This window comes from Athene noctua, chromosome 9 (assembly GCF_965140245.1).
Source record: "Athene noctua chromosome 9, bAthNoc1.hap1.1, whole genome shotgun sequence".
Taxonomy (NCBI): domain Eukaryota; kingdom Metazoa; phylum Chordata; class Aves; order Strigiformes; family Strigidae; genus Athene; species Athene noctua.
This window is the reverse complement of record NC_134045.1, coordinates 22,135,567-22,156,303: the sequence shown is the minus strand read 5'-3', so window position 1 is coordinate 22,156,303 and position 20,737 is coordinate 22,135,567. Positions and strand designations below refer to the sequence as shown.

The following is a 20,737-nucleotide window of genomic DNA, read 5'->3' as shown; positions in this document are numbered from 1 at the left end:
CATCATACAAAAGTATTGCAACTGTTTCTAATCCTATTGCTTTTAAGAAGAACAGTCATCGTGCCTGTATGCAGATTCCACACACAAAGCAAAACCAATATTCAAAACATGACATCCAGGGCTCTTTAACCAATAACGTCAGGAACAGGTATGCCGAGGTCAAGGAAGGAAACGAATAAAAATTGCAGGAGGTTCCACTGCTTTCTGGACTACCTTCCTTAACAGTCAGCCACGCTGTGGGAGCTGCGGTGCCATCCAGACTGAACTAACATTTCCATGTTGGAATTTCATCCTTTTTTAAAAGTTTGTTAGACTGTAAGAAAAAAAATTTCTTGTGAGCAACGTGGATAGTTGTAGTTTTTGTAGATGCTATTAATAGGATTATAAGCTGCTGAATGCCAATTACTTTGATGCAGGTTTAGTTTCTTCCTGTCTGTAAGATAGATTCATTAGAGCCTTAAATAGCTTATTCCGGGGATGAAGTGCAACCTCTTCATTTAGATTCACTCTGAATGTCTACGGTAGCTTGGCACGGTAATTGAGTATTTGATGCTGCTGAGCATTGAAGCGATGCCTAACTTTAGGAACATTCTTAAATCCATGCCTACTCCGCAAGGCATTTAATAGTATTCTTAATTTAAACAGTGCTAAATCCTGTTGAGCTTCACAGACAAACATCTGCATCTATTTCTTGCTAATTTGGCACATAAAAGAAATGGAAATGACCTGGAAAGCACACGGTGGTGAGACTGACAGTTACTTACAATTATTTTTTCATGCTCCTTGTAGATTAATTTTTAAAATCCTGTTAATGCGTTCTTGGTTTGTTTCTGTTCAATATGTAATCTGTGCATTATGATAGTCACTGATTCTCGTTTCATCTCATACTGAGGGACTTTCAGATCAAGTTATCTTTTTCTTTTGTGTTAAAAACCAAAAGACCTGTCTTTCCATAGATACATAGGTAACTGCAATTCAGCACAGAGATTTACTGCAACTCACCCTTCCCCTCTTTTGATGCTTTGATAAAAATTTGAAACAGGGAAAGATAATACCAGTGCAGGGCTCCCAATAGCATATGGTTTCCACTTTAAAACAGATGAAGGAATGCAATGTCTTTTTAGTTTTATTTCTTTAGTAATAAATGTGCATAAATGTAGTTTTAGTAGTTTTCTGGCATCAGTTTGTTGTGTTCATCTTCAGGTATCTCAACATGAGAGCTAAAGAATCATCACCTTCCAGAGGCATAGTTTCAGTAAAATAGGTGATATTTATCTAAATGTGTGTTTATTCCTTTAAAAAATGGAAGGATGACATGGCTTCATCTCTTCACCCAATACTCAAATGAAACGACCTCTAGAGAGGAACGCAGGAGCTGAGTGCTAGTGTTAAATAACAGCTCCAAGCAGTTTGCTTTGTCTCCTAATACAAATTTTCTGGGAAATCTGGACATTTTTTAGAACATTCATTTGCATAGAAAGTATATTACAATACTTTAAGAAGCATATCTTTAAGTAGAGTGACATATCGGCTTGAGGTGCAGAGTATGCGAGTTGTCGCACTGGAGGTTAGAACAGGGCCACGGTTTTTCTGGCAGCAGATGTGCTTTTTCCAGCGCGGGTAGCTCTGTGCTGGAGGGAGGAGTGCCACCTGCCGAACGGCGACCGAAACACGCACCCACGCCACAAAGCACAAGGCTGCTGGCAGCGTTACTGTCTGCTGCATTCCTTCACTCTTCCCCAAGAACAAAAGCTAAACTTTTCAGCCTGAAATTGCAGTAATGTTTTGTACCTGTTTGGTATTTTGCTGCAAGTCAAGAGGGAAAGTTATAAAGAACCTATTAAAAAGTTACAAAGGTCTGTTAAAAATAGGTCATTATAGCCGATAATATTATCTATATGCATCTTTTACCTCTTTCAATACTCTGGATATCTGCAAATCTCTGCCAGTGCCTGCCTGGAGACAAGCTCCATCTTGGTTGTTCCAGGAAACAGGTTTTTTTTGTTGTAGTAACTTGTCCTAACTGCTATTCAGTTACAGTGCTACAGTCACACAAGTGCAGTATCATTCCGACAGAACAGACACCCCCTCTGACATACCATTTTCCTCCCTTCTTTGTACCCATCCCTCTATGGTAATATATTTTCGCATCCTGTTTTTCATATTTAGATATAAAATGCAAGCTCTACAAAAGAAGCATCCTTCACAAATAGCCCCAAGATAAATAAATTCATATATACTTATTTCAGTCCCGTTTTCCACTAAATAGAAAATTCAAACATATATGTACCTGTGAAACTAGTAACATTTTCCATAGTCTAGAAGGAGAGAAGATAGTCTCTCCCATTCAGACAACTGAAAATACTGATGCTTCAGTGAGAAAACTGAAAAATAAACTGCATTACCAATTAACAGGAAGTAAAGCCAAACATGTTCATTATAGTAATTATAAGTTGCAGCCATTCCAGACAGGTAGCAAATTCTTTAGGACTACAGAAAAAAAAAAAAAAGTTTAAAGTTGCAGGAAAAACTATAAACTTTATTTCCACATTTTCCAGTGTTTCATGCCAGGTAAGATTTTTGTGGACGTTTTTGAAAATGTCAAATCAGACAGATTAGACAGAGGTTTTACTACAGCCTGACACAAGATAATACTTGTAAGAACCACCCTCGCAGATTACTGCGACAAGACCTGTAGCAGAAGACCAGAAAAGCTGCTAACTAAAGGCCCAGAACATAAAGAAAGGAATACACAACACTTAAGCTTAAATCATGTGCCCTTGAATACACTGGGTTCTTCTAGCACAGGAAACAGCAGCTTCTTGTTTACGTGTAAATTCTCTCAAGAATAAAGCCATTCCTGTTCAGGAAGGGAAATAAATTTAAGGGCTAGATCAGCTAGAAGTGCTTCCTGTATTCAAGGTGCCAAAACAAAACAAGCAAAAGGGGAATTGTTGACAACAATGTAAAAATACAATGATGGAACACCTGAAAGTTAAATCAACATTTTTGCCCTTCTGTTTTAGGTCCAAACTTCCAAAGGACTGATTCCAGAGGACTCACTGTCAAATCCTGGAGCCAGAAAGAAAATCTGCCTCTAATTCCATTGTTTTGACACAAAACAATCAGCTTGCCAGCATGCAATTTCTTTAAGTGAAGGAAATTCAGAACTAAACACAAAGTGGTCAGGGATGTTTTCACTGCTGGCAGAAGAAATAAGTGAATTCTCAGCAACAGCAAACAAAAAAGTAGTTCAAAAATACATGAGGCTTCCCTTCTAAACAGCCATTATCATCTTCTTAATTGAGAGTTCAAGTTCATCCTGCCTTTTACACTGTCTACCATTTGTGAAAGTTTCATGAGGATCAGTCTGTCCAAGTACCTGACTTTTGTCCATGAGCCAAATCTGTTCTGAATAATGAAAAGCCTGAAATAACAGCAAAATCATCCCTATGGTAGGAATAGGGCTATTATTCCTAAAAGGATGGCCAGCATCTTATACATTTGACTCTTTCATAATTTTAAATGTTCAGAACGGGAATTTATTTTCTAGATACTTACAACATACTCCCCTCTGGAAGTACCTTTCATATTTTGGTGCCACTAGGGCTGAGCGGTGCCTTGTGGAAATGCCTCCCTCTGAGTGTGACAGGACTGGGAACAGCAGCCTGTATACAGCAGAGAATGCTTCAGGTGTGACTGTAGCTGATGTAAGGGTAGAACTAGGAGCATCTGCTTGTTCGTCCACTGAATTATATATATAAGATAGACAGGTAACAGTAGAAATTAGCATTTTGTATTTTCCAACTAACAGAAAATGGTGGGATCGTTATTAAGCATGGGAACTGTACAGGAAGAAAAGAAACAAAGTATGATCCATGCTTCAAATCAACATATGCTAGCTTTTTTTTTTTTTAATATTCATAGTGGCAAAAATTATTTTCTCAGTTATATAAAATATATTGCAAAATAATAAAAGCTGTTAGAGAGGACTGTAATTTTCTAGTACTTTAAAAACTAATCATCATAATGCAGCTGAATTTCTACTTGATGTTACTTAGGACTAGAAATCTTGAAAATTACAGGAGGGGTAGATGATAGGGTAGATAAAGAATGTAAAGTAATCCTGTCCTGAGAGTCTGTTGTAGAAGAAAGGCCTCTGTCAGTGAGCTGAAACCGCAGAGATATTGCATTGTGCATACAAGGTAACTACAGACTTAAGTTTTGCACCCACTGCTGAGAGGTTTGAGATGGAGCACAACTAGTGCAGCCCCAGCCTCAGTGCTGCTGGTCAGAAGAACCCAGTGCTGCCCATACACATCAGAGTCCACACCAGTCTATGCACAGGTTCACTTAGAGCAGAGACCCTCTCGAGTGGATTTGTTTCAGGTTTATGACTCTTGACATTCCAAACACCTTTGTGTTGCCAGTTTAAACTTCTGAGGATTCACTGACAAGCAGGACTACACAGAAAAACTTTTCCTGCCTCTAGAGATCAAGGGCTGACATTGTAGAATAGTTTTAATTTACAAAATCTCTACCAATTCAAAGGACATCTAGCTATCAAAAGGTAAGGTGCTAAGGAGCAATGGGTGGTACTTACCAACAGGCACTGAGTACCCCACCCATGCCTCTATAGGCAGGAGATCACAGCCATTAAAACAGAAGGCAAAAAATGATTGAAGTTAACTTTATTCCAAAATATGTATAATTTACAGGACTAAATTAAGTGCTTCATTTGTGAACAAAACGTTTCAATACTTGTGAATAACTTACTAGTCGCTTTGCGTAACACTTCAGTTTCCAACAGAGGGAAATATGAAACAGTATTTTGGCACAAGGTTTTCTCTGCATGCATTAATATACTTAAAAGTTTCACAACTACTAGGACAACATTCCTTCTTTGGGATTGTCTCAGAATTTATGCTTGCTTTTGTCCACTCATCATAAGTTCACTGGCTTAAATAGCAAGAATTAAACATGGACATCCTTTGAAAACTCAGTTTGTCCACTGTATCAAAATGCCACCGGTGATGAGAAGAAAAATATTTTAAGGACATTTCTCAGCCTTTTTGAGATTCACTCACTCATGCCTTGGGAAAGACTCACCCATGAGATTTATTACTCATCCATTCTAAATAATTACAAGTTTAATTTAGATCATAATCAGGTGTTGAGTTCTGTAAACTGAAGAAAATACAGCTGTCCTTCATATCTAGCTTTATCATAGATGAAATATCTGTAGATAGAAGTGCTGTCAATCTAGCTCTGCATGCAAATGCTTAAAGCATGCATGTAAAGCATTAGTTGTTGTGCAGTGTACAGTTTACATCACCACAAGTCATCTATTATATTCCATTGCTCATTGACAATACTGCCGTAAAGCCAGTATATGAAAAAGAATCAGAAGTAAAGACTTTCTGCTGTTTAACTCAGCAGTTCCTTCAGGAGTTCCCACTGTGTCAGGCTGTCCGATTACATTTTTGGTGAAGTGGAAGAGTCACGTGCACTAATACAAACATACCCTCAACCTGGCTGCAGGACAGCGCAGAGTTGAACGATGTAGTTCCTTGATTCTGTTCATTGCATAGCAATGGCATTTTAAACCAGAAAATTCAGTCATGCTCTAAGCAGCAAATTCGTCTAGCACACATTTAAATTCACAGCAACTGTTAAAAAACAACAAAAGAAACAGAAGATGCCCGTTTGCACCATGCGCTGATGCTTGCTACCATGAAACAACCCTGTCCCCACAGTGTTCATATAAAGTTACTACTGGAAGTCCGCTGACCGTAGGCCTGTTCTACTAAGAACACAAGCATAGCAGCACCTTAAACCAAACGTGAATGAAAAAGCTTGCAAGGCCCAGAATGCTGACAACATTTTGGTGTGAATGTATTTGGAACAGCAAATTGTACATTAAGATCATGTTTAAAAAAACGAACACGTCAGAAATATATTAAAGCACAGGAAACTGTCAAACCTTAATGATAAAGGCAAGTACATTTGGTTCACCTCTGAGTTGTCATTTCAGTAAAGTATTCTTTTGCAAGTTGAGCACCCTATGTTGATTCAGTATGTATGAGTCCTACTGACTTACCCTACATTTGAAAGATTATTAAAAAAACCCTAACACCCCAACATCCCAATCCTGCCAACACTCACATCTCTACCCAGCCTCACAAAAAAAAACCCCCAAACAACCAATTCAGATCTGACTAAGCGCGTGAGCAGGTGTTAGCAGGATAAGGATTTAAAACAGTAGAAGGCAGACGTCTGTCTTTGTTCTGTTGCCTCTACACAATTAAGGTACATGTGACTAACAAGGAAATTCAGCCTTTTGTTTTCAACAGAAAAAATGACTGCGTATGTGCCTTGGAATTAAAATTTGTAAGGAGTGTTAGTTACATACATTAAGTTACAGACACTGATTCAATTGTTCAAAACTAGATGAGGTCTCACAAGGCTTGTTTTACAGCTGTTTAATTTACAGCTGCAAGTATACATATATGTATAAGATTTCATATCCTTTGGAAGTGAAAATTGTCTAGACACAAGCAGCTTTGCATAGCTAAGAATACGTAGCGTTAGTAAACTCTGATTTTACACTACCAATTTCTCTAGGCTGACATGAAGAGCTGGGGGAGGATTCCCTCCCTACCCAAAGCAGAAAGAAGTATTTACAAGTGTATTAGCAGAAACAGATGCAAATAAAGCCAAAATTAGAAGAAACATATATCTAGCGACATACAAGCTTTTAGCATTGTGACAAATATGAAAGGCAACAAGACAGACCACTCATTTTTCAGCTGTTTTGTGCTTATGCTCTCATAGAATGCATGTCCCAAATTTGTTTGGTTCTTTTATGTACTAAAGAAAAGCTCAAGTGAAATTACAAAACTACCAATTCAGTTTTTGAGTAGCATTACAGAGGCATCCAGTTCAAGATCCAGCAATCACAGCATAACAGAATTCAGCAGGAAATGCAGAGAGTAAGTACAAGTAACATTAGTATCACTTCCAGATAAAAATTGGTGCTAAGAGGCTATGGAGTATCTGATGTTACTTCTTGTGTAGCAGTTAAAATGGCACTAGAGGATACAAAGAAGAATAAGCAAAGTACTAAGTCACTGCTGACCAATACTTAACAATAGAGACAGTGTCTTGAAAATCAGAGGCAAGCTGCAGAAAAATGGAGATAAGTATAATTTTAGTCCTACCAAGAAATAGTTTGGACTGAAATTTATTTTTAAAACAATGGCCAAAAAAGAAAATTAGCCATTTTAAAGAGCTTGTTCAAATGTGAAGAATTCATAATATTCAGCAACAGTATCTCAGATCATGTTTCATTACATTTACTGTGGGATTCAGCAAACTAAGAAGTCTGGTTGCAGTCTTCACATTTTCACAAAAATACTTATGTATGCAGCAACATTTATATGTCAGCAACATAGGATCCAAACTTGTTTCTGACTTTTATGAATAATTTGGAGAAGCAAATTTGTGAAGAAAGAAGCTAATTTTGGTCAGAATGAGCCACTTCCCTAAAGCAATGCAGGCATATTTAATAATTTCTTAATACTGCACTTTCAATAAATAATTTCATGTTGTAGTACTGTGTTCCTAGTTAAAGTTTGAGATATTTTAAACACATTGGATGAGGGAAGGGAATGGTATTTCCATGTTCTAATAAAACACACAAAACTCAGGAGTACTTTTAATTACAAAGTACAATAAATGAGTAACATTTACATTGTAAGATTCTGTCTACACAAACTTTTTTTTCCTGATAGTCACTGATGTTTTAAGAGCTTTGGCTTACACCCTAAGAGCATGGCAATTCTCATTCCGATTTGTAAATTAGTTTCAAAGTTCTTTAAATGCTAGCTGCTCTCAGATGGCTACAATTCAAAGCCATCTGTAATTCTGCTCCTCATCACCCAAGATTCCTTCTCTTGCAGGAAAAAGACAGACTTTCTAAATTCAGAGGTAATGAACAGTTTCTCACTTCTGCCTTCTACAGCTGGGGAAAATGCAGTTTTCCCCAATCAGATTTATAGTAACTGCTCCTCTTTCATGCGTCAGTACTGACAACTTGCACGTGGGAAAACACAGAAGCCTACATATGAAGAGATGTTCTCTGGTATTCCAGCCAGGGGGAAGAAAGGAGAAGGGAAAACACTTTAAAACATGAAGAAGCAACATTACTAGAAAAATAATGCAATAAATTAACCTAATTTTGTCATTTATTTCCCACTTTCAAAGGAGGCAAGTAAATATGAATCAGTCATATCTTCAGAAGAAACAGAATTACAAGCAAGGCCTTCCTTTAATTAACATATCCCACCTTTAAGATCAGAACTCTAGGCACTGTGAAACCTGGGGCAACTTTCCCCAAAGCAGAATTACTGTACTCCTGGGGGGAACTGCAAGATTCCTTTCTGCAGTTTCTTCAGCTAAAGACTGGAAGTATCTGAAATCACAGCTAGAAATGTCGAAAAATTAAACAGGCAACAACAGCTGTGGTTACAGGAGGAAAATACGAGTTTCAGGGTTAATCTAAAGAGATTATTTACAGTAAAAGTAGAGACGCTTATCATATTAGTGTGTTAACTATGGCAATTTAAAGCGTGGTAGGAAGAGACAAAAAAAAAAGAGGTAGTGCTCATTTTCAAAACAAGCTAGCTGCAATGGATGAGTAACTTAACTCCCACTCCTTGCTGAGCATATGAAGCACAAAACAGTGAGTCTTCAAAAACTAAGGCTTGGACACACATTTACTGATGAGCTGCCTAGTAAATACACAGCCAATGCCTCTCCTCTCACAGTGGATGAGTAAAGTCTGTTACAGGCCCAGAAACTTGACATGAAGGGGTTTCTCTTTTCATTTAAGGTAACAGAAACTAAAACCCTCCAGGACAAAACCAGAGGCCTACATTTTGCAGGTATTATAGTAAGAGATAAAAATTAGTTAAGGCCAAATTCCAATGTACATTCACAACTGGCTTAATTATTTTTTTTTCCATGCAAATGAAAAATACCCCAAACAATGGTATGAGGGACAAGATTAATATTAAAAATTCTAAGAGGTCATGTTTTTTATCTGAAAAATCAGTTTGTTTGAATTTGACTATTCTCAGGAACTGAGGGCTGCAGATCAGTGTGCAAAAGCAAGACACTGCTGTTCTGAAAGGGCTCTGTGAGCTGATTTCCCAGCTCTGTTGTACGGATTCCAATTGGTTTTGGAAGCAGAAAGTCCAAAAAGGGGCGTCTAGGTGACTATTTTAGAGAATTTAATTTCCCATTTCTAAAGATTTCTGCTAATGTCATAGAGGTATAAATTAGTTTTGACATTTCTCAACTTATATCTTAATAAAGCTAAGAGAATTTCAGTGAAAACAAATTATTCCAGTCTTTAAGGCACACACATTGTAACATCTGCATCTTACAGACAGAAATAATTTAAGCAAATCCCTCCTGAAGATTCTAAAATGTTAGTCCCATTTATTACACTAGCTAAATGGACAACATACTAAATTTCCCTATAATTATGTATTCCAAGTTCTCTTCCTACCCTTCAAAGGGCATCAGTGCCACTCAGAGAAAAAAAAAAAAAGTACTGCTTTCTACATATTTTTAATAATAAATATATTCAACAATTCAAGAGTCTGTATGTGTCTAGTGTATTGGACAGTTTTGTGGAAAATACCAACTTATGCAGGAGAAAGAGCTGTGAAGACATAAAGTAAAAGAAGACAATACAGCTTATTATGTTCATGCTGGATTTAAAATACAAGCTACTAAAAAAAGTAAACAGAAGTAGCTTACACTAATAGAATCCTCCCCCGTAAGTTCAGGGAAGCATCTTAATTGGACAGGTCAGTGTTTTGGTCCAGCACACTGGAACCCTGTAAGTAAGCCAGGAACAGGTAGATATATAGGACAGAGAACAACTTAAAAAGTTCTTCTGTTTAAATGAAAGCAGTATCAGCTTTGTAAAGAAGTCTGAGGAAAAAACATAGGCACCACATAATTTTTTTTTTTTAAGGTTCAAATGTATAATTAACATGTGACAACCCCCCCTTATCCCCATTTATACACACACAGCTTATGTAGTTACATATTCAATAGAGTACCTTCAGGACGAAAAGTCTCTTAGGCCAACTGCTAGAGATAACTACATTCAATAATGCAAAGTGGCTGACTCGGTCAAGCCATCTCTCCCACCCCAATAACTTAATTTCAAACCACAGGAAACAGTTATATTACGTAGTACTCAATGGCTGGGCTTGTCCGAGCTCTGAAACAAGGAGCACAGCTCTTCACAGGTCTGTGTTTCTACTGAACTGAACTGGGACTCCATTGTATTCCAGGCTAAGTCAGCCAGAAGAAAGTCATCCATTGCTGTCTGTGTCTCATTGCTGGTAAGGAATAAACTCCCTAGATTCTCAAAGCAGCTATCCATAGTCTGTGTTTCGGCGCTACTGAGCTGAACTTTGCTTTCAATATTCTGAGTAGGTGTACTTTTAGTAGCTGGATATACTTCTGTCTGGGTTTCTGTATCAGATGAGTCAGTACTCATGGAGAAACTAGACTGCTTCAGAATATTTCCTAAAGGCAGATGGGTATTACTGTCCAAAAAGAAATTCAAGTCTGTCTGCGTCTGTGTATCAAACATCTCCAAACCTAAGAAGTTAGAATTTCCTCGGCAGCTATATGATTGAGTGGCACTGTCTGAAAATAAGAAATCAGTCTGAGTTTCAATGTCCAGTGACTCCAAAACTGGCTCAGAGTTTAGGGTACCAAGCTCACTCTCTTCAGTCTGAGTTTGGATATTGGATGCTGAAAAGAACTCTTCGATGTCAAAGTCTATTCCTGTGCTCTGTGATGGACCAGATGGCAGATGCGTGTCAGCATTAGAACTTGTCTCGGACAAAAGGCCACGATTATCCAGTGTCTGGCCAGACATGTTTCCTGAAAAGATATTTTCCAGATCACTTAGTAGGTCCATTGTCTGGGTTTGATTATCCATCGTATTTTGAGGTGGAAGTATATTAGTCTGTGTATTGAAGCTGATAAGGGATTCAGACTTCACCGTGTCTTGATTCAGGCTCTTACAAGTAGTCCTTTGAAGCAAGGTTTGATCTATATTTGCAGGCATTAAATTGTTTTCTGGAAGTTCGATGTGAGTAGAAACATTATACGATGAATGAACATTGTCGAAGATATCACCGCACATTACAGCCTGGTCCATTTGCACTCTGCCATCAAGAGAGTCCTGTGTCCTACTGGTCTGAGTCTCCCTAGAAATGCCACACGTTGGAAAACAAACCTGACTGAAGGCGTCAGTCTGAGCAGCTATGGATGAAGTCAGTCTGGAAGCGGGCAGCAGCGTCTGTGTTTGCACACTGATGGGTAACGAAACCTGTGAACTGAATGACAGGTCTGTCTGAGAGCAAGAGGATACAGAAGAATTGGGAGTCCAGGCTGCAGCTGGTACAAAGTTCTGTGAAATACAAGATAAGTCAGTCTGTATATTTATTGAAGAAATTTTATTCTTGTGACAAACATTCCCCAGCTCTTGCCCTGCGTTATTCGATGTAAACTTATCCAGCTCAACTTGTACACCAGTACTTACTGGTTCATGATCACCAGAATTTGTCACTTTTGAAACAGGCATACTATCTTTAAATACAAGTGTTTCTGCCTCCAGTGCTGGAATCAGAATTCCTATAGATTGAGGCAATAAATGAACAGTACTTACAACTGAACCTTGATTATCAACAGCCACTACAGCAGGTTTGACAGAAGAGTCTGTTGCAGATACATATATAGGCAAGTGAGCAAGCTGCATCACTGGAAGTTTAACCAAAGCCACCTTGGGCTTTGGTAAAAGCATCTTCGGTGTACTTCTTGGCTGCATTTGGTTTGTGAAGTTAGAACTGCAGGAGCCTTCAAGAGAGGCCACTAGTTTCACTTCAGAGGACTCCAATTCCTGAGTGCCAGGATTATTATTGCGTGTACTGATGAATGCTTCATTTGCTTTCTCTGCCAGCTGCTGATTATGTATGGAGGTTTCCATTTTCCTTTTCTTACTTGGAGGATCCCTGTGAACATGAGATCAATAATTTATACTCCTTTCAAGCACAAAACATCTGCCTTCCATTCTTTTGAGTCACTGCATTGAAAATATAAACTGAAGTCACAGATAAGGTTGGATATGAGAAGAAAATTAATCCTGATTAAAACATAAAAAGACTCCACGAAAATCAAAAATCATTTTTTTTAGAATTTCAGTCCTCACTCTCCCACTTAAAAAAGAAAAAAGGGTTCTCTCTTTTATGGAGACCTATTTCTAAATGGAGGTGAAGTTTAGATGGTTTCTTCCCCCTTGTACATTAAGCACTCTGATTTGAAGATGTTTAATTTGTTACTTTGATGCTGACCCAGACTGAGCATTGAAGGGACAGTGCTCTTAAAATTGTGCACAGATAAAGACTTCTTACGGAAACTGAAGATACACTCCTTCACACAAAACTTAGTTTTGCAGCAGTTGAATCTCGCAGACAGACAGGATAGGCCTCAGAAAACAGATCACCCTTTGTGAAATATATGTACACGTTAAGACAACTATAAATCTAAACATGCATATATAGGCATTTAAAAATTACTACTAACACTGGCAAAGACGACAGACTATAAAAAAACCCCAGCTGAACTCTATAGTTACCATCTATAAGTATTTCCAAATCATCTCTGCTCTCACAGAACTGTAAAAGCAGATGCAACAGGAACTGCTAGTGTTTCTGCCACGCAGTGCAGTTTTATCAGTACTTTTTGTTTTATGTGTGGAAATCTGATCTTATTGATCAGATGATCGTCATTGCCTTCAAAAAACAGAAACTACTAAAAGCAACAGAACAAAGAAACTGCAAACTGCTTTACAGCTAAAACAATGGGAGTCTATTTCCAATTTAATCAACAGAAAGGAGACAAAAAGCTAGTACATGGGAGACAGGGGACTTGGTGATGAATGTAAGCATGGTTACTTAACTGCTTCACTTTTACCTGTGTTCTGCAGGAATTTCATGGCCGGTTCTGTAAATATGAGACAGTAATGCTGTTCTGCTGGCATAAGGGCACCCACAAGTACACTGGAAAGTCTTGCCACAGACCTCTATGTGCCGTTTCAAATACCATTCTGTACCGTAGGAGTTACTACATTTATCACATTTGTGCTTCTTTTCAGCATGCATTTTCATAAAGTGCTAGAATACACAATGAAAAGTATATTAGCCTTCAGCTAAGACAAAAAAAGAGAAAATAATCTTTAGGGGAGACATTAATATTTACTTTTCTTTTGTTGTTAAAGAGCCTTGAGTAGAATTAATTTTTTTTTTAAGTCTCATTAGGAATGTTACAAGCTTAAAGAAATCAACAGAAATAATTTAAAATTTGCAAATCTGCTTGTGCTATTTGCTTCTTAAAACACAGATAAACATTTATGTGTCCTAATGCTATTGGAAGTTTTCTACGGACATTAACAAAGCTATAGCTCAATCTTGCCAAAGAGCGTAGTAAGTGTATGTTGCAACATGTGCACACTCCTGAAAATCTACAACTGAGCAAACAGTCTCAATTCAAACAGGTCACCTTCAGAGCAAATGCCAAGGGGTAGCTACTCATCTCCTATGGTCTCCCCAGCTTAGCACTGGTAACCAACAGCAGAAGAGTGCTTTTTTCACTCATTCATGCCAAAACAAGTCTTACATGTTTTCTTAAACAGATAAATAGTAAAAAAATGCATTTTGATATTAAAGCAGAGAAAAACTTAATCCCTGACCATCTGAAAAAGCAGTTTAAAACCATCAGCCACATTTTAAACCCTTATTGGTTGCTACTGTCATTTTTTTCCCCTCTTTGATCTTTCTCCATCTTTTTAACTTGTAGAGAGGGGCTGTCTTCTGGTTTAGCAGAACATACTGGCATCTGCCTAATCAAAAGGTCCAAGTCTGCTAATATCAACATGCACATTCATTAACCATATGCCCACGTGGAATTTCTGCATACAGTTCTCCAACTTCTGGATATATGCTGAGAGGTTTTGCTTATACTGGAATGCGAAAGAGCACACTCTCTGGAGTAGAGACAGTCAGGACTAAATCAGTATAAAAATACCGTAGGAAACAGGAATACCTGTTTTACAAGAGAAAATTGAGAAAATGGTCTGTTTGGTCCTCTAGGGCAGCCTTCAATAGGACAGCAGTAGAATTTCTGTGAAGTTTTCAGACCCTTCCTTATTGGTGCATTAATTTTTCCATCCTGAAAAAGAACCAATTGAGAAATTGACAATTCTACAGGTTTGCATATTAAAGACAACATTCAAAATACACATCAACTTTGGCTCACTAAGTTTACACACCTCCATGCGTTGAAGACACTTTCCCAAGTGCCAAGAAAGTTCAAATGGAGTTTTCCCCCTATGTGGATTCTACTGTACAAACATACCATCAAAATTACCAAGTGAAATTACAACAAGCTCTACAGAGTAGTGGTACTGTACTATTTACTTTTACCAAAGTACTTGCTGCCCCAAGCTAATTATAACTGCCTTTTGTGTTATTTGAGCAAAACCCCTTTTCCTACAGATACTACACTACACTTCCCATTCAATGTGGTTTTACTTGTTAGTAGCACAGCCTACTTGAAGCTCCATTAAAATTACTCACACACTGTAACAGAACACTTCCCTGATGTTGGAATTCTGTTGGCACTATTTAAACTTTACTTGTAATAAAATGAAAAATGCCAAGTATACTCTGCCACTTAATTCAGATCATAAACCAAATCTCACTTAAGTCTATGTAACTAACAACTGGTATGCTAATTCTGAACCTCCAAACCTTAAATGACAGGCATACATGCACCTTCCATGTGATCTGCCTCACTCACACATACACAACAGAAGCAAGCAACACAACTTGCTCAGAGGACCTCAAAATACATATGAAAAGGACACACTGGTGGGATTGTCCAGATTGTTCAACCACAGATAACCTATTCCTATTGAGGACATAGCCATGGAAACCAGACAAGATGTATCCCCCATGACATACCCTGCCTGAAAGAGTCTCAGTGGAAACACCAAGCACCTGTGTCTAAGCAAAAAATGAAAAGTGAACTATTAAAAATCTGACGCTTGGAGTAACTGTGAGTCTCCTTACATCCTGAGACTGAGTAGGAGGCCAACCAAGTCCCCAGAGCCAGTCACACTAGTCCACGATGGCATCCCCAAGATGATTAATCAGGGAAGAATTACTGGAGCATGCCCTGTTTTGAGCTCTGCACCTGATTTTCCTTGGCATGACGGCAGTGACAGTAAGCACAGTTAAGTGATAGAATGTTGATTTTACACCAGTCACTCCCTAACCTTCTTCAGGCTGATCTCCAGCAAACATAAATGTAGATACAAAGTGCAACAGTCCTCCCTGGTGAAGGAAACAAAGTATGTACCACGGCTGCCAAAACACAAAGGGGTTCACTGCTCACCCTCCTGCTTCTTGCCTAGCTACAGTTGGGCACAGCCCAACAACTCTGTGCTGAGCTACTCCTGCCTTGCTTTTGAAGTATGCATTTGCACTTCAGGAATACTGTGAAGCAGATGAGCGGGACACTTCAATCATTTTGTGTTTCCTCAAATCATCTCTCAATCGAAGATACTCTGTGTAAAATGTAGTCCCTTCAAAGCAATATTTCGGTTACAGTTCCACACACTCAGCACCGCTACTTGCTGATGCTGCCACAAGTTTGTTTTTGTTAATGACATACCATGCGCAAAGAAGCAAGGTTTAGAGCCTCTGGACCAAAATGATCAGCTGTACGCAAAGAAGCAAAGTTTAGAGCCTCTGGACCAAAATGATCAGCTGCCATTTCGTCTAGAAAACCTGGAATAATTATCTAAAAAGGGAGTTTTAACCTTCTAAGCATCTCTGTGTGCAGCAGTTTTCCCCGTGGACAAACCATTCATAAACAGGCCTGTTTTATCTCTGCTGAAAAATTACTGTGATTATTTGTGCCCCTCCTAAAGCCACTGGCCAAAACAGGAATATGACTCAAAGAAATCTAGTTGTTCCAGCCGTACTACCCCCAATTACACTTTGTAACTCTGAGTCTACCCTGAAACACTTTGACCAGATGCCAGTCTCAAAGTCTTCAAGAGAAAAAAAAAATGCCTTTAAGTCAAAGTTACGTTTGGTCTCTGGGAGTGACTTATTCGTAAGTAAGAAGTTATTCAAAGTGAGTTGTATTTAATGTCACAACCCAGAAAATGCCAGGGCAACATGTTCAGGCACTTAACAGGTAACCACAGTCAGGTTATTTAAAACTACTTAAGTACTAAGGTACAGAATAACACCAAGTGTTTAAAAGCTATAAAAACGTAAGACACTTTTAAAACAGCTGGAACATAGACTTTCAAGGCACAGATCACAGTCAAGTTGAGAGATACTCCACACATAGAAGTAAACCTATTCAGAGAGTAATCTTGTTTTGACCATTTTCTGAGTCCTCCTGGCTCTAAATGGTTAATCTTATATATCAAAAACCTGTTTGGCCAGTCATATTTCAGCAGTTCTCACAAGTCTTTTCCTTGTATGTCTGATTTTACTCTCCATGTCTCCATAATAACCACCCACCACAATCACTGGTAGATATTTGTTAAATTAACTTCTCGCAACACAGACACTTGTAGGGAATACTGACATTTGGACTGGGCTTGTGTGACACAGAAACTGGGAAGTAAATCCTCACTACTGATTTAGTCAAGGTGAACGTAGTGACATCTTGCTTTCCTGAAACAGAAAGCCCTGCTCCAAAGGATGAATTTAAAACAGTAAGTTGCAGTAGACTGTAGCCAACTATTTAAAACTTCTTTTTGCAGCAGCAGATCATGCATTTCTTTACTAAACAGCAGAGAGAAGTGCATTTATTCTTATTATAAAAACTACTGTGGTAGTTTAATTTGGATAACACACCCCAAGGGTAAGCTACCCTTTCCAGTCCGCCACTGACTACAGCCTCCCTGCTATCATAGGAATCCACAGAATCTTTTCCTTTACAGGAACTCCTCTAGCTTCATTTTTAAATTACACGTAAGTCTTCCCCTTCCACCCATAAAAATTTCTTTTGTCTGTATTATTTTAAAATTTCAAGTCTAATATATTAAAATGTCAGTTTATACCCACTGTTCTCATTTTTCACTGGCTTATTTAAGCTAAGGAGCCAGAAACATTTATATATCATCACTTCATCATACCTTCTTCTGTTAGGCCAAAGAAGCCAAATTCTTCTAATTTCCCTTTGTTAGACACACTTGCTATTCATCACCCTTAGCAGCCCTTTTCTACACCTCTTCTGGGTTCATTTTAGCTGATTTGAATCAGATTCCTACCCTCTGACATATTTTAGAACTGCCCTTCTCACAGCAGCATTACCCTAAATGCTCATGCACGTATGACTAAACAGCTTTTGCAAGTGTTTTCCCATCTCAGTTATTTGTTACAAACTAGGGCTGGTTAAATTTTTTTTGTTATCACTTCACAAGACTATAACCTTGTACTACTGCACTTGATTCTGTTTTTACAGGGTAATCTTGCTGTCCTATGTAAACGTCCTTCCTCTGCAGCAACAATACCTCACAGTTTTTGGTATCAAAAGATCCTATTGCTGCTATTTTTATTAATGAAAATTAACCAAGTCAGCCTCCCTTCTCTTCAGCACTGTGTTTTCTCCTTCCCCAATAGCTTCTTACAATCTCATTTGTGAAGTTGCCTCTTCACTAATTCCTCACATTTCACTAAAAATGCAATCCACTGAATTCTTTTTGTCTGGGGAATCAGTTATCTCTTAAAAGGAAATACCAATACTAAAATATTAGTCCAAGTCTATCTCTTCCTGGAGGAACATAGTAACACACCTAGATTTGTATCTTTTTGCCTTCGTATCTTTATCCTTTCATTCAAGACGCATTCTCAAGCCGTGCATAATACTGAAGATATTTTCTCAGACACAGTACAGAAAAATTAGCCTCCCTTAAGTCCCGATAACATTTTACCCTCAGTTACAATGCCCCTGGAATAAGTCAGATGTTCCTGAAAAATCTGCATCCATCCACGTTTCAGTATGTATCCAAGCTATCACAAGATTTAGTAATTAGGTGTATGAAATAATATTCTACAAGGCACCAACAGCTAATAGCTACTGAGGCAGTTGAGCAAGCAGCATTTCCTCACCCATCACACCCCAAACATGAGTTACACAACCCACTAGCTGCAGTCCTTTCTCAGAGCACAAGCTCACAACCGAAACTACCATCTGCTGGACCTGACTGAACGTTTCCAACTTCTGTCGTACCGCCACACACATGAGATATAATACATAACACACACACAAGTTGTCAGTGCATATTAAGAGCTGAAATTAAACAATCAGAGAGAGGAGATCGCAAGTAAGCTTGAGCTTGTTTTCTTTTGTTCATCACAAACGATCGCCCGTAACAGGCGCTTGATTCTGTAATTAGCCATTTCGCAAAACAAGTATGTTTATTGTTTGCCCACTGGGGCTGCATTTTTAGGATGGAGCTATGAATGCTGCGCTTGAAGTTTTCCAGGAATAGGATTTGTCCTCACACACTTGGCATTATGATTTTGCAAAAAGTAAGGATATCTTTCTGAAAGTCCCACACTCAAAGATATGCTGCTGAACTGTGGCTCTCCTCCCCCCCGAACATGCTGCCGTTTTCTCAGGAGTACTATGGTAATGAGGGCTTGTTTCCAAAATGGCATCCATCTAGGTTTTTTTTGGCTCACAGACATTTTTAAAAAACAAACAAAAACCCCAGCATAACAGCACTCGGCGTTTGGATTACGGTGGCTTGCCAACTGCTCAGGGTAGGAAACGCAGTATGTTTGCATAGCACCTCACAAGTGGGGCTATAATGTCTTACTGCAGAAAGAGAAGCAATAAGCAAACGAAATAACAGAAACTGAGTCCCGGAGAACTTTTAACTGCCTTAGTTATGTTTAACACTGGTACAAAATTGGTTATTTTCTCTGAGTGATTTCAGTGGAATTGCCAATACGCCCGGCCGGTCGGTGCACACGCACACACTCGTGTATTTACACACACACCCGCTTCTCACGTGGGGGAGACACGAACAAGAGACAACGCGAAAGGCCTGGTAATGCCCCCCTGGAATAGCCCCCCCCAGTCATACTCCGCTCCACAAAGTAAAGCGGAGCACGGCCAAGCGCTGCGGACGCGGCCCCCGGGCCCCCCTCCCAGGCCCCGAGGGGCTTCGCCTTCCCGCCGAGCGGGAGCGGATCCCCCCGCCCGCGGGGGCCGGCGGCTCGGGCGACTCCTCGCAGCGGGGCAGGGCCCGGGGCAGGAGGCCCAGGCGGCAGGGCCTGGCGGGGCGAGGCCGGGCCTTGGGCAGGGCCGCGGCGGTGGCCCCGGGGGACTTCGGCCCGGAGCGGAAGGAGGAGCCGCGCCATGACAGAGCCCCGCAGAGCAAGGTGAGGGGCGAGGGGCGGGGCACCCCCGGGGCCGCGGGGCCGAGCAGGAGCGGGGCGGCGGGGCCGGCCTCGCCTCACCGCGCGGCGGGCCCGAGTCGGGGCGGCGGCGGTACCTGGACCGGGTGGGCCTTGCTCAGGTGCATGTTGAGGGCCGGGCTGTTGGGCAGCACCTTGCCGCAGCCGGGCACGGTGCACAGGATGTTGGTCCTCACTTGGGACAGCTCTGTCACCGAGGGCCGCACCAGCTCGCCGGCGGGCGGCAGGTCCCCCACGGGCACAGGCGCCGGCGCCGGGGGCCGCCCCAACCCCCCGCCACGCCGCCCGGCTGCTGCCGCCGCCGCCGCCATGTTGCTGTCAGCTGCTCGGCCCCCCCACTTCCGGGGGCGGCCGCCAATAGTCATCGCCGCTATTGAATATTCAGCAGGCGCGCGGCCCGGCCCCGCCCCCCGACGTCAGCGTCCCGCTGCGAGCTGCGGCTGCTGTGGCGGCGGCCGGGGAGCCGGGGGGAGGAAACGGTGAACGTGTTCACGGGGAAAAACAGCATCACAAAAAGAGAGGGAGAATCGCGGTGTCGATATTTAAACCGCGCATGGCGCTAGAGCGTGTGAAAACGCGCCTGTGCCAGCCTTCGCCCCGCTGCCCTCCCGGGGTAGACGGGGCTGGGGCATCCCCCCTGCACATCATCTGCTTCGCAGTCATTTACTGATGCAGACCCGCGTTTTAAAGAACCAGTGACACAACACATAGCTGTTCCCCCTAGAGAGTGGTTAGTTAAAGTAAAAAATAAAAAATAAAAAAAGTACGATAGCGTTCGGTGGGGAAGAGCGAGGTGCTGTATACAGCTCCCAGGCTGTGCTGCGGCCTCGCGTTCCCTGCAGAGCCCCCCTCTCCTCTCCTGCGCAGGCAGCGCTGCTCCCCACTAACATCGCCTGGGAGCGCTGCCTAGTTCCCCTAAGGGACTGGTTACAGGAAGTTAGAGATGAAATGTCGGTCCCTAATTTTCAGATACACTTTGCAGTTGTTAAAAAGAGGCTGGAGGCTGCCTTTCCCAGAAGTGAGGCAGAAACAGGCATTAGGCCAGGTACTCACAATGTTGTATTTTGGAACCTTACATTAAATCGTTATTGGCTCGGGCATTTAAGCTACTTGGGAGAGAGCATTAGGAA

At 40.5% G+C, this 20,737-nt stretch overlaps 1 protein-coding gene across 1 annotated transcript; it reads right to left on the bottom strand.

Moving 5' to 3' along the window:
* Nucleotides 1–2,431: 2,431 nt before the first annotated feature.
* ATMIN (ATM interactor) lies at nt 2,432–19,919 on the bottom strand. The gene is made up of 4 exons (XM_074913705.1): nt 19,685–19,919; nt 14,197–14,322; nt 13,069–13,268; nt 2,432–12,107 (listed from the first exon to the last, which is right to left on the bottom strand). Exons 1-4 carry the CDS (start codon nt 19,916–19,918, stop codon nt 10,277–10,279), a joined length of 2,391 nt encoding a protein of 796 aa, XP_074769806.1. The 5' UTR covers nt 19,919; the 3' UTR covers nt 2,432–10,276.
* Between the last annotated feature and the right edge of the window lie 818 nt (nt 19,920–20,737).

What these genes read in the sequence shown, in the direction of transcription:
- ATMIN (XM_074913705.1), bottom strand. Translation starts at nt 19,918, where the DNA reads ATGGCGGCGGCGGCGGCAGCAGCCGGGCGGCGTGGCGGGGGGTTGGGG. An exon ending in GCAAGGCCCACCCGGTCCAG is followed by an intron (nt 14,323 to 19,684) that starts GTACCGCCGCCG and finishes GTTCTTTTTCAG; the next exon opens with GATGGAAAAATTAATGCACC. An exon ending in GAAATTCCTGCAGAACACAG is followed by an intron (nt 12,108 to 13,068) that starts GTAAAAGTGAAG and finishes TCATGTTCACAG; the next exon opens with GGATCCTCCAAGTAAGAAAA.